General features: G+C 43.1%; 2 protein-coding genes across 2 annotated transcripts in view; one reads left to right on the plus strand and one right to left on the minus strand.

The window, feature by feature from the left end:
• The window catches only part of LOC134565806 (BPI fold-containing family B member 6-like), a 33,585-nt gene extending 32,899 nt beyond the window's left edge, over positions 1 to 686 (minus strand). Inside the window, exon 1 of the mRNA XM_063425463.1 lies at positions 628 to 686. Coding sequence (XP_063281533.1) covers positions 628 to 675 — 48 coding nt within the window. The 5' untranslated portion in view covers positions 676 to 686. The remainder of the gene's footprint in view (positions 1 to 627) is intronic.
• STAC2 (SH3 and cysteine rich domain 2) overlaps positions 1 to 25,304 on the plus strand; it is a 553,559-nt gene that overhangs the window by 214,045 nt on the left and 314,210 nt on the right. The window lies entirely within an intron of this gene.

A 25,304-nucleotide genomic window follows, 5' to 3' on the forward strand; every position in this document is an offset into this window, starting at 1 on the left:
AGATAATGCTCCTACAGTCTCACTGCTCAATTCTCTGCCATTTATTAGTCAAATCAGTTTGTTTATATAGCCATTGTCACACTTCCCTGCATGTTACTCACACACTCCTACTAAACACTTCCTGTCAAGACAGGTGTAATGTTTAAACTTCCTTTATTGCACATTCTGTTTTTTAGAATGTCTTATTTCCTGCACTATTAATAGCCTTCAAGACTCTGCAGGAGTATCATGCGTGTGATTAAAGTTACATTTACAAATAAAAACTTCTAAAGCAAGCTAACATCTGATTGGAAGACAACCATTTTTTTCATGCAGGCTGAGTGAGTCACAGCCGGGGAGGGGGTTTGCTATGGCAGCATAAACAGAAACAAAAGGCATTTATCTCCTAAATATCAAGGAATTGAGCAGTGAGACTGCAGGGGCGTGATCTAAACACCAAAAACTGCTTCATTAAGCTAAAGTTGCTTTAATGCCTATAGTGTCCCTTTAGAAAAAAATAGAACACTGTTGGAAAGTTGCTTTAAAAGGACTTCTGGATTATCGTGTTTGTGTTTATTGTCTGCTTAAGGCAGAAATGGGATCTCTTAATTTCCTGTGGAACATATCTCATAGTTGTATATTGCTCACCGTTTTGGGTAGAAGAAGTTTGAGATTTTTATCTAGGAAATTTTTCATCACATTTGGCAAAATTCTGTAAAAAAGTAGAAGGAAGAAAGAAAGAAAGAAAGAAAGAAAGAAAGAAAGAAAAAAGAAAACGTGTATTTATCAATTTTGATTTTATGTGAATCATACCATTAGATTTTAATAAGCTTCTTATCCCTTTGGCAAGTTGGCCTTAACGTCGATGATATTGATCTGGCATTCACTTCTAACGAATCTGGGACAGCTAGAGTTGTCCTTTTCAAGACTTGTATAGGTTACAATGTTTACTTCCAATTTCATCTCTGTCTTTCCACCAAGAAAACTGTTAAACCACAGAACATGTCCCTGTCATTTTGACTGTTTCCTCTTGAAAAAACCACATACAAACGTCTATTTCCAAGACAGTACTTCTCACCTTTTCCCAGTGATAAATATCTTGTTTGTTACAGACATCTTGATCCCCGTACCAGGAACGATGTTCAGGGAAATTTCACTGAACTTGAGATCTTCAACCTTAATACTGTGGATTATAGAAAGGACAAAGCAAATATGGAACTCAACTTTTAGCAAATATGGAACTGGCAACAAATCATAAGAGGTCCATAGTTTTAATATTCAACCCTATATTTAATATTTTGACCTCAACCTACAATTATTTATTTTAAAGTGGAAAATGTAGAATAATTACCTCCACGACATGTATTCCATGCATCATTTTTTAAATGTCTGAGATACATAGTGCATGCCATGCACTCAAGATGCATAGCGCATGCATTACATCACTCAGAGGTGCTGCGGTAACACTAACGGCTAACTTACTATACAGATGCTAAATGCATGGCAAAAGCAGTGCTTCTTGTACTGTGTTACACTCTTTATTTTTGCCACAATCTGATATGAGCTAAGCATACAGTACAGTAACAATACGCACAAGATAGTTACAGAGCTGTGTTCACATATCATGCAAACATAAACAATAACATGTCAGAATTTTTAATTATTTTTTTATTTGCATAATAAACTATTAAAGTAAGCACAATAAAAATCCCATGGATGGACTTTTGGGGGGTGGGGCGGCGGGGGGGTGGGGGGAAGGGGGGAAGGTTTCATCAATACAACCAATAATCAGCTTGTGACAAACTACCCTTTGCCACTGGCTTTTGGAGAAGCCTGCTTGCCAGCCTCTTGCCCTGTGACTATGGCCCCTGGGATGTATTGCCATTTAAAAAGTCTATATGAGCTTATTGGATTTTAAAACACTTTTTCTGCCCCTTTGATTCCATGGGAGAATGTGCCTCTTCCCCTCCCCCTTTTTCCTGTCCCGTTGTTCTGCAGCAGGGCGTTGTCCCAGGGACACTGCCAGACCAGTTGAAATTGGGTTGTTTAACCCCATGGCGATCCAACTGTATACGTGAGATCTGAGCAATTTTTTCAGACATATTGAGCGCTCAGATCCAGGCTGTCTGGGGATATGTTGGACATAGAGGTTAAGTATTATATGAGTTATGTATTTTTGTGTGGTTTTTGTAACAGTTTTTGGACTTAGAGATAATTGGCTTACCACAGCCACTTGGGCCAATTGTCTCCAGAATAGAGGAGAAGATAGACCAGCTGCACAGCCTAAATCTGTGGAACTGGGCATGAAAGCCATGCTTGCAGTCGGTCAAATGTGACTTCCATGAAACTTTTGAACCCCTGCTCTGATCTGGGTAACTTTTGGATATGTTGCTCACCCAGATCAGGGCAATCCAGGGATGTATGGTTTGTGGGCGTATGTTGTTGTTTTGGGGGTGTTTCTGTGTTTTGGGTAATTTTGTATATTTTCTGCCTGTGGTAATTAAGTTAGTTCATTGTGTTTGTTAATTATATCACAGGCAGAGGGTGGGTTTGTGTGCATTAGCTGGGAGTGTCTGCCTGTACTGTACTGTGTTGATTAGCTGTTGTAACTTTATGTCATGTGTACCACAAGGTCCACGTCGGTGGTGACCTTGTGGGAAAATGTGTAAGAAAGTCCTGTGTGCTCATTAAATCAGTTCTACTTGACCCTCAACTCGCAGCCTTGACTTGTGTTTGGAGAGGGGCAGCTATATTCACTACAGGGATTGCTATGCTCTTCATACTCCCTTAGCTACTGAGCTATTGTAAGAGCTTGTTCCTGTTCCTGCTTCGCTCTTTGGGAGGAAGAGAGGTTCACCCACTGGAACCTGGAGCCTTGTCGTAGGTCCAGACGGCGAGACCCCAACCAAGCAGTGCAAGTTTGTAGGGTCTGCAGTGCTGATGGTGTCTGGTGCGGTGCTGATGGTCCTTGGTGAGCGCTAGGAGCATCTTTTCTACCGTCCAACCCTCAGCTAGCCTGGGGCAACCGTAACACAGCTTACAGGGACTAGAGCCTATAAAGAGTGTGTCAACTTAAAATTACACAGTAGACCACAGGAAGGAGAGTGCAGAACCAAATTAAAATTAAAAGACAAACATGTAGTAACTCAACCCATAGTCAGATACTCATGTAGCCGCTGGACCCTGAGCGCCTCTTTAACCCCTTAAGGACTGGACTTTTTTTGCGATGTTGTACATTTGCGACCAGGCATCTTTTTGACACTTTTGTGGTGTTTGTGTTTAGCTGTAATTTTCCGCTCTCTCATTTACTGTTCCCATACAAATTATATATTGTTTTTTTTCAGGACAAAAGGGGCTTTCTTTACATACCATTATTTATATAATCTCATGTAATTTAATTTTAAAAAAATGAAAAAATATGATGAAAAATTTAAAAAAATACACGTTTTTTGAATTTTATGTGAAAAATCTTTTACTCATCTACAAAAGCGAATGAAAAAAACTGCTAAATAGATTAAAAATGTTGTCCTGAGTTCAAAAATACCCAGTGTTTACATGCTTTTTGCTATTTTTTTGCATGTTATAGGGCTATAAGTACAAGTAGGATATTGCGGTTTCAAAACATACATTTTTAAAATGTATCAACAGTGACATTGTAACACTATTATCTGTCATAAATTGCTAAATAACACCCCACATGTACATATTTTTTTAAAAGTAGACAACCCAGGGTATTCAATATGGGGTATGTCCAGACTTTTTTAGTAGCCACTTAGTCGCAAACACTGGCCAAAGTTAGCGTTCATATTTGTTTGTGTGTGAAAAAAGTAAAAAACTAAATTGAACGCTAATTTTGGCCAGTGTTTGTGACTAAGTGGTTACTAAAAAAGACTGGACATACCCCATTTGCAATACCTTGGGTTGTCTTCTTTTGCAAATGGTATGCCATCATGGGGGTAATTCTCATTCCTGGGCTACCATACACTCTCAAAGGCAACGTAACCAACCTGGCCATTTTCAATGTAAAAATATTTGACCCATATATTTGACCCTGTAACTTTCAAAAACGCTATAAAACCTGTACATGGGGGGTCCTGTTCTACTCAGGAGACTTTGCTGAACACAAATATTAGTGTTTAAAAACTGGAAAATGTATCACAACAATTATATCATCAGTAAAAGTGCTGTTTGTGTGTGAAAAATTAAAAAAGTCACTTTCACTGACAATATCATCGCTGTGATATGTTTTACTGTTTTGAATCACTAATATTTGTGTTCAGCGAAGTCTCCCGAGTAAAACAGTACTCCCCATGTACAGGTTTTAGGGTGTCGTAGAACGTTACAGGGTAAAATACAGTGATAGCAAATTAAATTCTCTGTACTTTCGGCCTGGGTTGGCAGGCAGGTCCCTTAAATTGCAATCAATAAAATAACTTAATTATGTAAAAATATTACATAAATACGCACGTAGAATTTAAATATATATGCATATTTATATATTTGAAGTCTACGTGTATATTTATATAATTATTTATGTAATTTTGTATATGGACATATGAATAGTTCGCATTCTTTTTATTTATTTATATATACATAGATATATATACAATTTCATTCTAAGTGTATTTTGATATAAATATATATATTAATATCAAAATACAGTTAGAATAAAATTTCGTATAGATATATAATTTTTTTTTAATTTTTATTATTATTTTGAATTTTTTTAATTTAAATTATTTATTATTCGTATTTTATAATAATATATATATACAGTGGAACCTCGGTTAACAAATGCCTCGGTAAACTAAAAATTCGGTTTACGTATTAAAATTCATTAAAAAAAATGCCTCGGTTTACGTATTTTTTTCACAATACGAAACAAGTGTCCCAGTTTATAGCTCCGCCCCCTGCATACTGAAGTGTGGGTAGCACGTGAGTGTGTAGTGTGGAGGTGTTGGAGAGGTTTTGGAGCCATTTGCAGCAAGCTGTGGAGCCTTGTGGAGCCTTTTGGAGCCATTTTCAGCAACTTGTGGAGCCTTTTGAAGCCACTTGCAGCAAGTTGTGGAGCCTTTTGGAGCCATTTGCAGCAAGTTGTGGAGCCTTTTGGAGCCATTTGCAGCAAGTTGTGGAGCCTTTTGGAGCCATTTGCAGCAAGTTGTGGAGCCTTTTGGAGCCATTTGCAGCAAATTGTGGAGCCTTTTTGAGCACTTTGCAGCAAGTTTTGGAGCCTTTTGGAGCCATTTGCAGCAGGTTTTGGAGCCTTTTTGGTGCATTTCAAGAAGTGGAAAGGTAGGGAGCTGAGCTTAGTTGTTTGCATGCCTTTTACTGTGTGTTGATGTGTGATGTTTTAAAACATAAAGTTGGATGTTTGAAATGTTATTGCTTGATTAATCATGTCCCTGTACAGTATGCATGCCTTTAAAGTGCACTTTATAAAGAGTTTTGAACAGATAAAATACTTTATTTGACTTTTTTCTCACCTCCGGAACGAATTAATTGGTTTTCAATGCATTCCTATGGGAAACCGTGTTTCGGTTTACGAATTTTTCGCAATACGAAACATCCCGGAGAACGCATTAAATTCGTAAACCGAGGTCCCACTGTTTATATAGTTATTATATATATTATATATATATACGTGTGTAAATTAATTATAAGTGTATTTTTATATTAATATATGTACATATTAATATAAAAATACACTTAGCATGACATTATATATATGATATATAGACATATATTATATAGGTATAATATATGTCTATATATCATATATATACACATATATAATAATATTTTTTTTTATTAACTATAACTTAAATTTTTTTTTTGATTTTACACTGATTTTACAGTTGCAGGGAGACTGCCTGTCAGCATAGACAGTCCCCCTGCAGGCAGAGACTAGGACACCTATTGTGACCATGTGGTCGCCCTGTTGGGCGATCACATGGCCACAGGGGTCCTACACCGCCATGGGGAGACTGTCTGGGCTGCAGGCAGTCTCCCCACACCGGGAGCACCGCCGATCGCTGCCGGGGGAACGACGACGATCGGGTAAGTACATTGGACGGTTAGGACGGTTCAGGACCGTCACCGGTCGGCAACGCAAAAATGCCGATGACGGTCCTGAACCGTCCTCCGTCCTTAAGGGGTTAAATGCTTTCATATGAAACTGGCTGAATGCGCGCAGGGCTCTTGCCGCGCATGCGCATTCAGCTGAAGAGGAGGCGGAGAGGAGGCGGAGAGCTCCCTGCCCAGCGCTGGAGAAAGAGGTAAGTGTAACCCCTTCCTCTCCATCCAGCCCGGCGGGAGGGGGTCCCTGAGGGTGGGGGCACACTCAGGGCACTATAGTGCCAGGAAAACGAGTATGTTTTCCTGGCACTATAGTGGTCCTTTAACTACCTTAACTTGAAATTGTTTACCTTGAGTTGGGAGTGTCTTATCCGTTCTTGAAGTTTCTCTCTTGATTTTAAATATATTCTCCTGTTAAGTGTCTACCCTTCCTCCTGTCTTATAGTGGCTGTTCTATATATACGCCACCATGTTTATATATATATATATATATATATGTTCTTCAGTGCTAAATTTAACTTAAACATGCATGTGTTTTTCTATTCCTATGTTGAGCAAAAAAAACCCAAAAAAACAAAACACAAACATCCAGACAATAATAAATAATCAATTTTCACCCAGCGAGGTCTCCACGCAGACTAAGTGTGGCAGGACAGGGAAAGGTTTATAAAGCCTTTCCACACCCTGCAATTTGACTCAGAAGGATCTTATTTGTTAAGCCAACCAATCAGGGTGCTTTGACAGGTAAATCTTAAACCTTACTCGAATGCTTAAATGCATGGCTTACGATTTACCTGTCAGAACACTCTGAGTGGTTGGCTTAAGCCAACCATTTAGAGCACTCTGAGTCAAATTGCAGGGCATGGGAAGGCCTTACCCCCGCCTAGAGGAGCTCAGTCTGCATGGAGTCCTCGCTGCTTTTTTTGTGATCAGGTCTTTTTTTATTTAATTAGTTCGACAGGCTTTATGGATTTTATTTGCCCATTTTTGAGACTGAAAAAAGGCAAAATTGTAGACATTTTTTTTTAGAAAAAAGAAGACATCTAATGGTAAGTATGTTTTTTTTTTCATTTTTAGTTTATTTCTCACCCCTTGCTATTATTAGGGTGGGGGGGAGGTGACTAGGGGCTTGGGGACCCCTAATCACTTGAGGGTGTGTTATTTTGATGTCTAGCCCACATATGTTGACTATGGGTGGGGGCTGAGGGGAACAATAGGTCCCCCCTTTTTTTCACTTAGGATCCCATCTGACATTCATGGGTGGGTGCCAGGGAGGGGAGACAGTAGGTTCCTCATGTGGCAGAACCACTGCTTATTCATATGTTTTCCCCTTGTATTGTATGTTTTCCCCTGCATTTTGTGTGCTGTGCCTTGTTCTCAAAATACATACGAACAGAACCCATTAGTCTCCCGAACGGGGACCACCCAGGTGCTCCATTCGAATGTTCACAACAATTAATTAGAAAGGTCACACCAGTAACAGAAGCACAAAACTGCAAGGGAAGTAATTAATGAGTGCTCCCCTGGGTGGCCGCCATTTTGTACAGACGAACGACAACCAGGGGGAGCTTTCGTCTATACATGACTAAGACAGGGAAAATACATGAATGGGATGCTAAGACAGTAACACACATCACAGAACAACCCGGGTTAATTCACAGTTTGGCGGCGGTCCCACTACACTGGTTTTGAAACCCGTCTGGCATGACAGGGTGCAGGCTGCTTGGCAGGGCCTATCCTGGGTGGTGGAACGAAAATGTGACTTATCGGTCCTTGCTCAGGTACAGGGGTTAGACCACGAGCGGACGGAAGAGGTAGCCGCTATGACAATCTTCCCCTGCCTGATCTCCTAGAATATGGGGTCAAGGTCAATAGATGAGGTCCACTTAGGGGACCGGCTGACCAAGAAAGAACACAAGCAAGTGCAGCAAATGCTGTCTGCAAAGCGAGAGACATTTTCTAACTTGCCAGGGTTTACACCACTAGTCACCCACAGAGTAGAGACTCCCAACCAACCACCTCTGCGGCAAACCCCGTACAGAATACCAGAGGTGGTTCGGGAGAATATGAGGCAGGAGATCCAGGAGATGCTCCGACTAGGGGTAATCGAACCGTCCAAGAGTCCGCGGGCCTCCCCAGCAGTGCTGGTCCTGAAACAAGATGGAGCCACCCGGTTCCGTGTAGACTACAGGAGGCTCAATGACAAGACGGTCTTGTAAGCTTACCCTTTGTCTCATATAGACGAGGTATTAGACAGGATGGCTTGCAGTCAGTACCTCACCACTATCAATTTGTGCAAGGGGTACTGGCAGATCACTCTAGCGTCATTTGTCACTCCATTTGGCTATACCAATTTAAGGTGATGTCATTTGGAATGAAGAATGCCCAGGCCTCTTTCCAAAGGATGGTGGACCGGCTGTTGGATGGCCTCCAGGGTTATGCCTGCGCATACCTGGACGACATAGCCATATACAGCGACACTTGGGAAGAACACCTGATACATGTAGGATCGGTACTAGACAGAGTCAGGGAGGCAGTGTTAACGTTAAAGCCTAGTTAGTGCCATATAGGGATGGCAGAAGTGCAGTACGTAGGACACTGGGTAGGGTGTGGGAAGCAGAAGCCCAAGGTTGAGGCAGTAGCTCACTGGCCAAGTCCCCACACCAAGACCCAATTGATGGCTTTCCTAGGGACTGCTGGCTACTGTAAGATGTTTGTCCCCACCTACAGTGCCCTAGCTAAGCCTCTCACCGACCTGACCAAAAAGAACCTGCCCAGGCAGGTAAACTGGGCCCCGGAGTGTGAGCAGGCATTCCAAGCCCCTCAAGAAGGCGCTGATAAATGCCCCTGTCCTGGCTGCTCCTAATCCGAATAAACGTTTTCTTATCCACACAGATGCTTCTATGTTTGGATTAGGAGCGGTGCTGAGCCAGGTTGGGGATGTCATAGAGAAGGAATGTCTGGCGGTGGTGTGGGCACTCAAGAAACTGCGGCAATACCTTTATGGGCAACAAATCACATTGCTCACAGGTCACTGGAGACAATACCAGGCTGATATGCTGGAGCCTGGCCCTGCAACCCTGCGACTTTACTATTCATTATCGGCCCTGTAAGCAAAATGGGAATGCTGATGGGTTATCAAAAGACCTAACTAGAGAAGTGATCTGTAAGTACTCTGCCGGACATCCCCTAGCCTATCCATTGGATCAAAATGTGTATGCCGGTTTGTGGTTAAGGGGAAGCTGTGTGGCAGAACCACTGCTTAATCGTATGTTTTCCCCTTGTATTGTGTGTTTTCCCCTGAATTTCGTGTGCTGTGCCTTGTTCTCCCATTCGGAAGCGTCCATACGAAAAGAACCCATTCGTCTCCCGAAACGGGGACCACCCCGGTGCTCCATTAGAATGTTCACCCCAATTAATTAGAACGGTCACACCAGTAACAGAAGCGCGAAACCGCAATGGAAGTATTAATGATTGCTCCCCTGAGTGGCCGCCATTTTGTATAGATGAACGCCAACCAGGGGGAGCATTTGTATCCCGAAAGGAGACGCTTCCCTTGCCTGGTGTTCGCACAGGAGGCTCACGAACGGAGACTGATCGGGAAATGTACTTGTGTGGGGGTTCCTAAGGTTGGTGGGGACACTTTTGGGGCACTGGCTACTTTGGTGGGCTTTCTGTGCCTGGGAGACAAAGACTAGGTCCCTTTTCCTGTGCCCGGGCTCCCTGTGCCCTGGGATGAAGACCCCTGTCGTTTGGTCTGGAAGACCCCTTGCATGTGTGGCGGGCTTTCTGTACCTGGGAGACAAAGAGACTAGGTCCATTTTCCCACGCTTTGGCTCCTAGGTACAGAGGATCCTGAGATGGAACCCCCTCTTTGTTTGTGTAGAAAGGCCTTGCAATGGGTTATGCATAAAAGCCGTGTGTGACACAATAAAATCGTGTTGTACTTCCAGAGCTGTGTCTCGTTCAGTTACTGGGGGGATTGGAGGTCTGTTTAATTTGATTGTTCCAGAGTGGTTGAAGGAAGGAATTAGCGGAGGTAACTGTTCGGGTTACAAGGGGTCCGCTACACCCTCCTTCTGTCACTTAGGGCCCCCAACCGCAGCTCATAGGAGGGGGTCGAGGATGAAGCAATAGGTTTCCCCCCTTTTGCCATTTAAGGCCCCCAGCCCGCAGCTCATGGGTGGAGGCAGGTGGGGAGACTGTAGGTCCCTCCCTCTTTTGTCAGTTATGATCCCCGATCCTTTGCTCATGGATAAGAGCCAGAGGGAAGACAATAGGTCCCCCCTCTTTTGTCACTTAGGGCTCCCAACCACTGCTCATGAGTGGGGGCCAGTGGGGAGACAGCAGGACCTTCCCCTTTTGTCACGTAGGGCCCACTGTTCATGGGGGGAGGCATTAGGTCCCCCCATTTTGTCACTTAGGGTCCCACTCACTGCCCATGGGTAGGGGCCAGAGGGAAGACAATAGGTTCCCCATCTTTTGTCACTTAGGGCACCCTAATACTGTGCAAGATGCAGCCGCGGCAAGAAACGGATCAGTATTCTCAGTCTACAAATACAATTCCTAACCGAACAAAATGACCAAATTTCATTTGAACACGAATGGACAAACTTTGGGCATCATTTAGCATGAAATTCTGTGAATTCACTGAAGCCCTGTCTATATGACAGCACGTTATAGTGAATAGTGGGAATAGTGAAATGAGGCATCGCAAGATCACAGAGGAGGGTGAGTATTGTGTGAAAATTTCTTTGACCACAGAAAATGTGGTGGACTTAAGCTCCTCCGTTGGTCAAAGAAGGTCAAGCGTAGGAAAAAAGACAAATTAAAGTAAGAAAGGTAAGTTTGGCATGAAAGTACTGCTTTAAGGCCTTGATTTTTTTTTTTAATAATAAGATTTTTAAATGATTTACTATTTTGAAAATATAATGTAATATTATTTTGTTATATATGATCTATTTTTTTATATTTCAATATTTAGAAAAATCATTTTAAAAGTGTATCCAAAAATATTAAATCATTTGAAAAGCTTATCCAAAATTAATAAATTGAAGGCCAAGTTAGAAATAAACAACAAAAACTACATCTACATAAAACCTGTCACTTCGTCCCAGCATCTTGCAGGGAGAAAGCGCGCGAGGAGGCAGCCACAGGGTGAGGGGAGAGGAGCATGAAGAGCTCCAGACCCCTCACTCCCACAGCAGCAGGACTCCAAGTCACCCTCCTGGCACATAAGGTAAGCTAACAGGAGGGTAGCTGGAGATATAAAAAAAAAAAAAAATCACTTGTGTATGTGTGTGAGTGTATGAGCGTGTGAGTGTGAGTATCAGTATGAGTGTTTGTATGTGTGTGAGTATGAGTGAGTATATGTATGTGTATGAGTGTATGAGTTTGAGTGTGTATGAGTTTGAGTGTGTGTGTGTGAGTGTTTGTATGTGTTAGGGTGTGCATCTGTGTGTGTAAATATATATATATAGTATGCTTCTGTGTCTGTTTGCTCTCACACATCTGTGTATGTGCATCTTTGTGTCAAGAAGTATGTTTTTATGTCAGTGTGTATCTGTGTCATGGTGTCAAATATTACATACAAAAACACTCCTGCCTTCAAACAAAAAATTAAAATAAACAAACACACGCCTTCACTCAAACACAAATACTTCACACAAATGTACATCCACATTTAAAAGTGAACATTACATTCAGACACACCCCTGCAATCAAACGCAAACATCACATACAAACACACCCCTGTATTAAAACACTATAAATATATACAAGCACTCCTTCAAACACCAACACTGTACATTACACTATAGCGCAAGTAAATGCGGCAGTTTGGGGACCAGCTTACTTTGAAATGCCTTTTATCGGGCTGGATCCCTTCTTGCCAAGGGCTTTCTTGGCAGCTGGTGACTTTGCCATTGCGTCCAAAATGTCTTTATTTGTAAGAATGTCCGTCACCACTGGAATTACATAACACATGAGAAAATTGATTTAAATTAGGCCGTTTATACAGTTTTGTTTGCTGTGTTTAGTATGTAAAGCAATTAAAGTAAATAAAAGAAAGCATAAACATTGATTAACACAAGCCCATAAGAAGAAAACATTTTACTTGCACCACATATTATATTTTATTTGAATTGAAAATTTGTGCCTGTTATAATTGTGGATTATGTGATGACTCACTCCAAAATTAAAGCCACATTAAAACCAGAGAGGAGCTGATGAGCTTTGCTTTAGTGGGAAGCGAAAATAGAAAAACTGAAAATACTAACTGGAGGTTATTTGTCAGCTTGTCCCATGGATATTATATTATATTCTCTACTGCCCTGGTTATACTAGTTACGGTTTCACTATGGATTAAGGTTTTGTTTTCTGAATTGCAGACTATAGTGGCCTTTCTTCCTGTTAATGACCTGGACTGAGACTTTGACTACGCTATAAGGATGTACACATTGTTCCCATGTTTACTGGTTACTTGTAGCCCCATGTAGCCAAAGCGCAGCTAAGCGAAAAAAGGCCTTGACAGGGGTTAGGAGGCGGGCATAGGAGGAAGCAAGGAAGGAATGGAGTTATGGGTAAGTAGGCTTGGCTATTTAAATAGGCATCCATTTTAAATGATTCACTTTTAATTTCCTACCTGGTCGAGTTTGTGTACACTCCTGTGTCCACGGATTTGGCTTGGTGGGTCTCTTGTTTTTTTTCCTTTCTGCAGGGACGATGAATGGAGAAGCTGTTGGAGGGGATCCGGTCGGCGGCTCGAGGACGTGGTGTGGACTGGCTGTGGGCCCAACTTGGACCAGCCCTGACGGGAGCAGCAGATCCTGAGGGCGGCGGAGGTCGTCCGGTGCGGGCCAGGAGGCCGCCGAGAAGTCTGAGCCCGGGCAGGACCAGGCCGCAAAAGACCTGGTAGCGTGGTTGAGGCCCCGCCTCCCAGCACGCTACCGGGGCATTGGAGGAGCAGTAGCTGGCGGGCGGCTGCCTGGGAGGTGGACAGTGCGGCTCCCAGTTCGGGGAGGGCGGCGCCTGGAGCTGGGACCGCGGAGGACATCGGGCGGCCCCCTGGATCCGAAGATTGCGCTGGGTTGTGGCCCGGGAGGGTGCCCCCTCCACCCATGACGGGGAACGGCGGGGCCGGTACAGGAGGAGCGCACGGAGGGCCCCTGGAACCACAGGCAAGAGCAGGGGCCTCCGGAGTTGACAGAAATCTGAGTGCCAGGCCTGGGGACCAGAGGCTTGGGGGGGGGGGTGGTGGTGAGCAGACTGGGGGGGCTAGCACATGGTAGCCCAGGGGTTGAAGTGTGTGAACTAGCGTACTGGAAAACTGAGTAAAGAAGTCATGTTGGGGAGGATGGTGGGCCCGTTCCCGGTGCCACCGTTGGAGGGCCTAAGGGTTTCCCCACTCGGGGTGGTCCCCAAGAAGGAACTGGGGAAGTTCAGGCTCATTCACCACCTCTCCTACCTGAAGGGAGAGTCGGTGAATGATGACATTGACAGGGATCTGTGCTCAGTCTCCTATGCATCATTCGACAGGGCGGTCGAGCTGGTAAGGAGGGCCGGGCACAGGGCACTGATGGCTAAGGTGGATATTGAGGCAACATTTAGGCTGCTCCCAGTCTACCCAGCGTGTCATCACCTGCTGGGGTGTTTCTTCGAGGGGGCGTACTTCGTGGATTTATGCCTCCCAATGGATTGTTTAATCTCAAGCTCCTACTTTGAGAAATGTAGTACTTTTCTTGAATGGGTGGTGTGGGTTGAGGCGGGGAGTGGAGCAGTGGTGCACTATCTGGACGATTTTCTCTGTGTGGGGCCGGCGGACTCCCCCGCTTGCCTGCAGTTCCTGAGAACGGTCGAGTGGGTAGCGGGCCATTTCGGGGTCCCGCTGGCGGCAGACAAAATGGAAGGCCCGGCTACGTGCCTTAGTTTTCTAGAGATAGATTCTGTGCAAGGGGAGTGTCGGCTGCCATTAGCAAAGCTGCAGAGGCTGAGAGGGGAGGTGGCAGTGGTGGCACAAGCACGCAAGGTCCCCCTGCAACAGCTGCAGTCGTTGATCAGGATGCTAAACTTTGCAGGCCGGGTGATCCCAATGGGTAGGGTCTTCAGCCATAGCTTGTCGGCAGCAACGGCGTGGTGCACGCAGTGAATAATCAATCGGCGGCGTTAAAACCCGTGGTCAGGTTGCTGTGGCGCTTCGTTTTAATGTGCATGTCGCTAAATGTAGTGCCTGGGTTCATGAACGAAGTGGCTGACGCTCTATCTCGTTTTCAGTGGTCCCGATTCCGGACGGTGGCGCCGGAAGCACAGGAAGCGGGACAGGCGTGCCCGGACAAGATATGGCGGCTAGGTGCGTCCTGCTTGGGGGACTTGTGAAGGCTTCGCTGGCGCCGGCCACGTGGGCCGCGTACAGTAAGGTCTGGGAGTCATGGGAACGGTCATGGGATGGGCTGGACCGCGTGCCGGTGGGGGAATCACTCACGGATGCGTTTCTCTGGTACACCTGTGAATTTCTGGCTGTCACGTCTAAACATTTGTTATGAAGGAACACAACTGTAGATTTCGTATAGTTTGAAGTTTTTATTATAAAAGGTAAAAGATAATGGGACGTTAGTCCAATTCACAGGTACTGTAGCTTTAATTAGAAAACGATAACTGAAGTCCACAATTACAGACACTGTAGCCTTAAGGAATAAACGATAACTGAAGTCCACAATTATAAGCAATGTAGCCTTAAGGAGTAAACGATAACTGAAGTCCACAATTATAGGCACTGTAGCTTTAAGGAGTAAACGATAACTGAAGTCCACAATTATAGACACTGTAGCTTTAAGGAGTAAACGATAACTGAAGTCCACAATTATAAGCAATGTAGCCTTAAGGAGTAAACGATAACTGAAGTCCACAATTACAGGCACTGTAGCTTAAGGAGTAAACGATAACTGAAGTCCACAATTATAGGCACTGTAGCTTTAAGGAGTAAACGAACTGAAGTCCACAATTACAGGCACTGTAGCTTTAAGGAGTAAACGATAACTGAAGTCCACAATTACAGGCACTGTAGCTTTAAGGAGTAAACGATAACTGAAGTCCACAATTATAGGCACTGTAGCTTTAAGTAATAAACGATAGTAATTTGCAGATACTGAATCAAATAAAGTCTCTTAGTAGAATTAACGGTTTAGGTGATAAGTAGTTACAATAGCTGTTCCATGACTTTAACTGAAGCAAGACAGATGCAGATAACTGATATGAAGTATGAGTTGAAGTTAGCTGTAACGGGTTTGCTTTTACCGAAGGACCTTGGAGACAGGTAATAACAGCTTTTAGATGCAACGCTTATCACATTGGTTTTACTTAGCTTCCGGCACATAGAACACTGGTTCCCGAGATCTCCTCAGAGGCGGATGAAGAGTGTTTAAGCTTTAGTCGTGGATGAGGAGAGGTGAAGGGAACTTTGCAGAGTCTTTCAGTCCGGTCTGGTAGCAGAGGCTTTCACAACGAAGTTGTACCGGTTTGTAGGTACGGAACGTAGTTTAATAATCCAGCGTCGATCAGCTGGTGCGGTCAGATTAAATAGGCAGACCGTGTCATAAAGAGGTGTGGCTAGGCTCCGTGGAACCAGGAAGTAAGGGAATACCGTGGTTAAGGCATGACACTGGCGAAGGGGGCATCCCCAGCGGTGGTTGACAGGTCCATGGCGGCGATGGCTTTCTGGTTTAAGCTACACGGGAAGGAGGATATTACTAAGACCTTTGTCATTAGGCAGGCACTAAAAGGGTATTGCAGGGGCCGCAGGCTTCCTGACACTAGACGCCCGGTATCAGTGCGAGTGTTGGTGGACCTAGTCAGATTGTTGCCAGAAATTAGCTTCGACAGGTTCGAAGCGTCGCTGTTCCAGACAGCGTTTCTGTTTGCCTTTTTCTCAGCTTTCCGGTTAGGGGAGTTAGTGAGTGCCTCGCGAGCGGCGGGCAGGGGTCTACAGGTGTCGGGGGTCCGAGTGCTGGAGGGGAAATTGGTTGTACACCTGGCAAAATCCAAGACGGACGTAAAGGGCGTGGGCCAGGATGTGACACTACGGGCCCTGCTGGGCTCTACTCTGTGCCCTGTGGCCACGGTGGTGGGGTACCTGGCATGGAGGCCGGGGGTTGGGGGATCACTACTGGTACACGCGGATGGGTCTCCCCTCTCCCGGTTTCAATTCACCAAGGTTTTTCGGTCGGGCCGGGGGAAGATGGGACTGCGGGCGGATACGTTTGGTACACACTCCTTTTGCATTGGGACGGCCATGAGGCAACACGGTTGGAGGATGACATAGTAAAGCGGATTGGGAGATGGGAGTCAGTACAGTTCCTTCGGGGGATCCCGGGGTGCTGAAAGCGAAAGGGGGGGTTTTACGATCTGTTTTCTTCTCTTCCCCATGCCGTGTCGCATGGATCGTGGGCCATTCATTTGTCTTCTGGGCTGAAAGGAGGGCTTCAGCTCGAGCTCAGGGCCACCAGCTGAGCTTTCCTATGGACCAGTTGGCAGTGCAATGGTTTGGGTACAGGGGTTTTTGTTGGGGGGAGGACTGCCGGGTGGTGTTCTGGAAGGTGGCAGGCAGGCAAAGGCCAGACCTGCTGGTATTCCATGCGGGAGGCAACGATTTAGGCCTAACACCGCAGTGCTGGCTGGTGAAGTGGATGAAGCAGGACCTTAACAATCTAAGGGACCTGCTTCCTGGGGTGATGTTGGTATGGTCGGAAATTGTCCCGAGGAGGCGGTGGCGGAACGCTAGGGACCCGTCAGCTATTGACAGGTGTAGGAAGAAAGTGAATAGCTAGATGGCAAGCTTTGTAAGGAAATTAGGGGCGGTGGTAGTACGGCACAGCGAGTTGGAAGGCGGGTTGCCAGGGTACTACCACTCGGACGGTGTCCATCTCTCGGCAGTGGGTTGGGATCTGTTGACCCTGGGGTGGCAGGACGGAATAATCAAAGCACTATTTCTTCGGGGTGGCAGAGCTCAGACAGCTTAAGGAGTCAAGGTCTGAGCTTGTGGCGGGATAGGGAGCTGAAGGAGAAGAAATAGGCTCCCTAGGATGAACGTCATGGAGCCGGAAAACTGTGGTCATTGGTGGCTGGTAGGTTTCGAGTCCTGTCGGTGGCTCAGAACCTGGTGGGGTAGGGGTATCCGGGTATACCCCTGCCATAGTTAATTTATGTTTGACACTTTAAGTTGTTATGTTGGAATATGTTGGAATATGTTGGTATATATGTTATATATATATATATATATATATATATATATATATATATATATATATATATATATATGTGTGTGTGTTATTTATATGAGGTCATTGCCTTTTATATCAACAAATGACTCATGTTTATTTGTTAAATTATTATTATAGTTATTATTATTATATTTAATAAATTGTTATTATTCAGGATTGTTTAAATAAAGCTGTGGACAAATTTTCCCATATACCTGTGTGTCAGTGCGTTATTGGGTTAGGTATGTGGGGGGTTGTCCTGTAATCTGACTGCCCATATGGCGACTATACATCGGTCAGGACTTTAAACTGTGGATTGCTCTATTTTATCTTCTTCTCTAAGCTAATTTGTGGGAAAAAAAATTCATAAACACTAATTCTCAAACTCTTATTACTGGATTAATTGCAATTGCCTTCATTTAAGTGTTATTGATCTCTCTCTCTTTGTTTTGCATTTGGGCACAATCTACTAAAGTGTTCAAAATTCCATTTCATGTATGACACAAGAACTGTAAGCCACAAAGGAAACTTAAAGGAGTGACAGAGTAGTCAGTTTGATCTAGTTTGGAAGCCCTCTCCTGGTGCAATGGGACAAAACCCTGCCAGAAAAAAACAACAGGGAATGGATGGTGTGACAGATCCATCTGTCTAAGTACTATTTGCTGGTTCGTCTATTTTGTCTACATTCATGGAATTATTTTTATAGTATCAAGTATCCTTTTTTCTGGTCTATTTTCCTGTATATGTACTCATGCTCTTTCCTTTATTTTTTTCTTCTGTAATTCCTATCCTTTACTCCAGACAATTTATGTTGTACTATATTGTATACAGTGCCACCCTTCGACCAACTGACAAACAGTGATGACTCTCTAATTAGATTCAGAGCCTACTCTGTTGTAATGTGTATTTATCTTCCGTATCTCATTCCGATAGACTTCTTTTTCCTAATTACAGTCTGAAACTAGCTATTCTGAAAAGACCACTCCTTAGGTATTCTCCTTACCTTTTCAAGAAGTCACGTCTTGCTAGCTAAAATTAAAGGTTTCACAAAGGATGTATGTCTAAAATACTGAAAACAAAAAAACACACCTTGTTTTCTCGCTGCAAAAAAACGAAATGTTGCAAATCATTAAAATATCCAAAATCTTTACCATTTCTTTAAGCTCATTGTTTCAGTAGTTCAGATCTCTGACTCTACTCAACAGTATCCCAATAGTGTCATAGTATTTCTATCTGTTTGTAATTTTCTATATCCATCTTCATATGGCTGTCCATCCATATATGTCCACTTACAAAAAAAATAATAGAGCTATTATAAAGGCTAGAGTGGAGTATAGCAGAGGAAATGTAGAATTAGAATGGGAGCATTGCAACATGCCCTAAAGAAAAAGATAAACGGCCTATATGGAAACACTGTTAAAAGACTTTAAAATGCATTAAATGCAGAATGATGAAGCCTGAAACACATTGTTCCATTTCCATGAACATTCTTACCATTTTGTAAAGCACAGGAATCTAGCTGCAAAATTGCTCCATCATCGAGACTCTCGGAAGAGACTAGAAGACTTAAGAAAACCACCAGAAGCCACAACCAAGACATGGTCCTCATTCAACCTGTGAAGGAAACTCTCGTCAAACCAATGGCTAATGGAGAATTTGAAAATACCGAGGGGCAACAGTAATATTTCTAGTTTCCTAATTTTGTTTTATCATTTTGGAAGATTAATATATGTTCTCCTAATGTAACTGTGATTTATTTTAGTTTTCTAAATTAATAATGACTAGAACTTTTTTTCATCAAAGAATTAAAAATTTGCTTTTAAAAAGGGTAATACTAACCAACATTTTTTTATACTATATCAATTATGACCCTAAATTTTAATATTAATAATCCATTACAGATTTTTATTAAAACAGATAAATAAATAAGATTAGTATTAGTATTTGTGTTTGGTAACTATTCTCTTTGTGGGAATATTGAGTTGTTATAAAGTATGAGAGACTATTCAGTATAGCTTATCTCACAATATTTCTGGCTGGCTAAGGGACATTAATGCAGACTGATATATAGTCACTAGTTTATAATGTATAGCAGGTGTTAAATAGCTTGGGGAATGCACATTCCTGAAATGCCATCAAAATGTAAATATAACTGTGTGTAGGCTAAAGATAGGCATCTGTATTTCAAAGAGATATTGCGGCTTGCAAAAATGCCCAGCAACTTAAGTCATCTTCCACGTAAGTTCCTATTCAGCTGAATTGTACCTTTAATCTGGGTGACTTGTAAATGAAATATACTGTACAAACATATGCAATAGCAAGGATATATATGATACCATATGATTTAAAATTCTAAAGTATCTGTCTACTCTGCATCTCTTCTCTAGAGCATCAATATCTGTTCCCCGATCCTCATCAGAATTTTTTTTATCACAATGACCTGCCAAACTGTCTTGGTTTTTCCACTTATTCGTATTAGCACCATAAGTTGATATTATTATTATTATTAACTATATACAACCTCATTATTTTAAAATAATTCTCATGTTTAATCAATTTTTATGATTACGCAGCATAGATTGCCACTCACCTCTATTTTTCTGCCCTCCATTCAAATCTCCATAGTAGATCTCCTTTCTATCTATTGTTTCCCATTTAGAAATGCTTATATAACACAATCATCCTGAAGATTTGGGCTAACAAAGATTTAAAGGTTCGTAATATATATGTGAGATTGAACTAATTGCGTGTCAGATGTCGAGTCGTTTACCTTGCCAAGTAAATCTTTTCCTACACAATTAATTTCTTCAAGGCAAACATTGCACCAGGATTAGTGGTAAATTTTATACTGATACCTTGCCAATACCCTTCCTTGTGTCTTAATTAACTGTTTGCAGAGCTAGATGGGTTTTCAGCACATCCAAAATGAACCATGCAACCACCAAGGGCAGTCTATGAGTTTAATGTTTTTGAAATTTAGAGGTTTATATATAACTTGTTAATTATCAAAATACTACCTAATCTTCGACTCATCCATTCCTTTTCTTGTATAAAAGAGATACTGATGGTTTCACTTACAGAAGAAACACATAATATCCAATATCCTCCCTCGAATTGAATGTTTGGCCAGGTTAGAGTGAAAGTTAACATTTAACCCTTATGTACATAAAATACACCCACAGAAAGCAGTATTCACACCTTCTTTACTAGCTACAATGCCCTGAATACTACCCAGTCAGTTTCTCTACCTCACTAAATAAGGCTTCCACACACTAAAAGGTTGATAAGGGAAGGTGCATAAGATCTCTGGCACTTGAATAAATGTCTCTTCAGCCTAGAGATAGACCATGCTCAGGTCACAAAAAGTATGCGGAAATCCAACACATTAAATATTTTCTCTCATCTATGGTATCTGATAAAACAAAGCAGCTTCTCTTATTCCTGTTCCCCTGAGAACCTCAATATCTGAGAATCCTCATTGAACTTAGATTCTGAATAATTCTCTTATTATACTATTCTTGAAAACATGGGACCTTGTACACTTTGTGAACCTCCAAATGCATGTAATCTTGTCTGACGAGCCACACAATGAATACTGACATTATGTTAAAGATTTACGTGTATGGGTTTCAAATCTTCCTACTTGTGTTCCTTCTCTGCTCAGTTAATATCCATGAACTTCTGAGGTCCACTGAGGTGCCCGCCTGCTTGCTTACCTAAGGAGGGGCCTTATTCCTGGTTTGAAGTGGCATGAGGCAGCCACAGAATGCTTGTTTCTATACATAGCTCACTCACAGCTCTCTCTGTAATGCTGTCACACATCACTAGAGTGTGAGCCGCCAGGAACCTTTCTTAAAAATTGACACGTTTTGTGGCTGTGCTTTGGTTTATGAATTACCAGTACCAGTAAGTTTGGACTTCAAAGAATCTCCTAGTCTACTTCCTAGTGAAGTCAACATGCACTGAACATTTGAGAAGTTGGAAGGTATCTCAGTGACCAATCTGAGTGTTCAGACATGAGTGTGAGCAAGGAACCCTTACAATGTAGCCAATGTTTTTTTACATTAGAGCTAAAACCTGGATATTAGATGTCTAATAGGTCACTGGAGTGAATTAATTCCCTAGTCCTAACCTAGGAATATGTGAAATTGGTCCCCGGAATATATATTCCTCCAAAAAGTGATGACTGCTATACAGGACTCCACAGAATAATCCATAAAAGAAATACCTTAGAGATAGTCACTGACTTCTATCATCCTCTATTTTTCCTTTGGGACTCTAAGACCATTTTTACCTTGCTTAGGGGGTTCAAACATGGCTGAAATTAGAAGTTCGCTAGCATATTCATTGATGCAAGATAATATCACTTTTCATTGTCACATTGGTCTTATGTTTATGTTTTATGCTGTTTTTTTATGCCCGTGTCTAGATAACTCTCTATAGCAGTGGTCTCCAAACCGCTCCTCACGACCCAGCAACAGTCCATGTTTTGCCAGTATCTCTATTGGAATAAAAAAGGGTAATACATAATTCCTGTATTGTTGATGGGACAGAGGACTGGTTTGGGAACCACTGCTCTGTAGGATACTATTAGGTACTATTTTGTGTAATATTTTATATTAAGTCCTCTAAGTCTAAAGTTTGATTGTGAATGTTTACTACTCATGCATGAATTAGTTAACAATCTATAAATTATCTTAAGAGCGATCTTATTTCTTAGACTGGATTAATTGTTCAGATAAACATCTAATTACCAACTATGTACAAATCACTAAATAATAGCGTGTTTGTGTTCTGCTGGATAAATTTCCTCTATCAGCAGGAAAATATGAATCATATTTCAGGGTTAATTAGAACTTCAAGAACTTCACTTATCTCTACAGTGTACTTATGACCAGGTTCATGTGCAAAATATATTGCTTAATAATAATGGTTTATTTTACACTTTCACTGCTGTTATTTTCTTATCCTTATCTAGATTATGGAAATATCAAGAAAAATGCTGTTTAAGTCACCACAGAAAGTGTGCTAAGTAGTCCTCATAGGTCTTTATATTTGTCAAAATATATTTATATAAAATAATATTGTGTGTATTATTTAACTCATCTAGACTGGATGTTATTTACATCTCTTACCAGCACAAAATATTATGTAAATGTCAAAAGATGGGCATAGATTTTCTAAAGTTTAAAGGTTAGTAGAATGTTTTAGTAGAATCTTTTTGTCATCCATCAATCTTTGGAATAGTCAGAGTGAACAGGCTGTTTAATCCAAATCTAAGGAGTTTGGAGGCCATGCTGTGACATACATGTTTTTATTTCATTGTGATTATCATTTAGTCCTCCTTTTTTGATCATCAGAGTCATAATAGTTGTGACAGACCACCCAGGAATGGTACATGTCTCCCAACCACCGCCTCCCTCTAAGAGAGCAATTTTGACTGCATTCACCCTTCAGTTCATGCCTCCCAGCTCAGCGCCCTTTCCAGTGTCCCAGGGAACTTCGTAGACCAGCACAAAGGCCACAGATGCACGCCTGACTGGAAGCAACCACCAATCACTCTAGAACTCCTGATCGGATTGCGGCCTGGTAAAACTTTGTCATGAGCACTCTTTGTCCCAGAGTGCTATTTTCAGGGGAGATAGAGGAGGTGGGGAGGCATCCAACAGTACCCAGGAATCCATTTACCTACCGAAAGCGCCATCATTGTGCATGGACAGGTCAAAACGTTACTTCCAGCTAACATGGGCAAGCCACCTCCAATCTGAGCGCTTTTTGGACAGAGTGGGTGCTCAGAAGATAACTTTCTGTGGACACCATTTGTTTGTAGATGTGGGCACAGGAATCCCATGTTTAATGTAAAACAGTTAACAGGCTCAAAAGTGTCTAGCCACTAATTAAATTACCTGCTCAGGTACAGACACCTAGGTGCCAGTTATGTTGCAATTCCTATTGTTCTCCTGGGGACCTCCTAGAGAACCAGTTCTATAGCACCCTACACTAAGTCTTGACTAGTGCTTGAGATGAATCTGCTTAATAGCTATAATCCTCTGCTATTATAACTGGGCTATCTTCATGAAAGAAAGGGAGTCCTTGGCAGCAACATTCGGACCCCCTGTGTGTAGGCCTCCACACTAGGCATTGCTGAGCATAAATGGTTGTATATTATGATGTTATACTTCTACATCCTGGAGTAAAGCAAATATTTTTATGTTTTGCCCATCTATATACATGATAATTGTCTAAGGTGGTGGATGGTGGATCTGGCATTGATAGCTAAGAGTTATAATCTCACTCTAGACACCTGAGTAATACAGAGTAACTGTCCAACAGGTCCAGTTGTAAAGTTTACAGAGATAGAGGATGGAGAAAAGTTTCACTGGTGGATGGTCTTAATGTGACACACCACACCCCCAACAAACACTTGGGGGTGTGGTGGCCCCCCATCCCCAAGTGTTTGTTGCAATAAAATTCTAGTTGCATGATAAAGACTAAAATGTAGGTATTATGAAAAAAGAATACATAAGTGTAATCTCACTGATGTTGTTTACCCCTCTCTAACTTTAAACCCCCTTTAATCAAACCACATCTAACATGATCTTCAACCCTGCAAGCATTTATACAGCTGCATACACACACAAATTCACACAATATATTGCAAGTAGAAAATTGCACGCAACTTTGTGTCTACGGCAGGCCCGGACTGGCCATCGGGCACACCGGGCAAATGCCCAGTGGGCCGCGATGGCCGTGGGGCCGAGGCCGGCAGGGGAAGGTACCAGGATCTCCCCTGCTGGTTTATGCAGGGCCGGCACTATCCGAGCGCCGGCCCCGCTGTAGTCCATGACGGGCCGGTGGGGAGATCAAAGATCTCCCTCACCGGCCCACTTGAATAGATATGCGGCCGCCGGCGGGGAGAGAGGGAGGGAGCCAGCCTGCCCGGAGAGAGGACCCGGCGGAGCTCTAACTTGCAGCTCCGCCGGGTTCCTCTCGCGAGATCCGGAGCGTTGCCATGGCAACGACCGGATCTCGCGAGAGTGAACTCTAGCCCGCAGGCTAGAGTTCACTCACCACGAGGACCACCAGGGAACATCGCCACCCCGCCTCCCAGACCCAGGTACCAGTCCCCCCCTCCCAGGCTAAAGGTAAGAAAGGAGGGGGGGACATAATGCCTGTTATTTTATTTGTTTACCCCCCCCACACACAAAATCCATTCTAACATTTATACAGCACTCACACCCATCACACTCAGCACTCACACTCAGCACTCACACCCATCACACTCAGCACTCACACCCATCACACTCAGCACTCACACACCTATAACACTCAGCACTCACACACCCATCACACTCAGCACTCACACACCCATCACACTCAGCACTCTCACACCCATCACACTCAGCACTCACACCCATCACACTCAGCACTCACACCCATCACACTCAGCACTCACACCCATCACACTCAGCACTCACACACCCATCACACTCAGCACTCTCACCGACATCATACTCAGCACTCTCACACCCATCATACTCAGCACTCTCACACCCATCACACTCAGCACTCTCACCCATCACACTCAGCACTCTCACCCATCACACTCAGCACTCTCACACCCATCACACTCAGCACTCACACCCATCACACTCAGCACACTCACACCCATCACACTCAGCACTCACACCCATCACATTCAGCACTCACACTCATCACACTCAGCACTCACACACCCATCACACTCAGCACTCTCACACCCATCACACTCAGCACTCTCACCGACATCATACTCAGCACTCTCACACCCATCACACTCAGCACTCTCACCCATCACACTCAGCACTCTCACCCATCACACTCAGCACTCTCACACCCATCACACTCAGCACTCACACCCATCACACTCAGCACACTCACACCCATCACACTCAGCACTCACAACCATCACATTCAGCACTCACACTCATCACACTCAGCACTCATACCCATCACACT

This window comes from Pelobates fuscus, chromosome 6 (assembly GCF_036172605.1).
Source record: "Pelobates fuscus isolate aPelFus1 chromosome 6, aPelFus1.pri, whole genome shotgun sequence".
NCBI classification, from domain to species: Eukaryota; Metazoa; Chordata; class Amphibia; order Anura; family Pelobatidae; genus Pelobates; species Pelobates fuscus.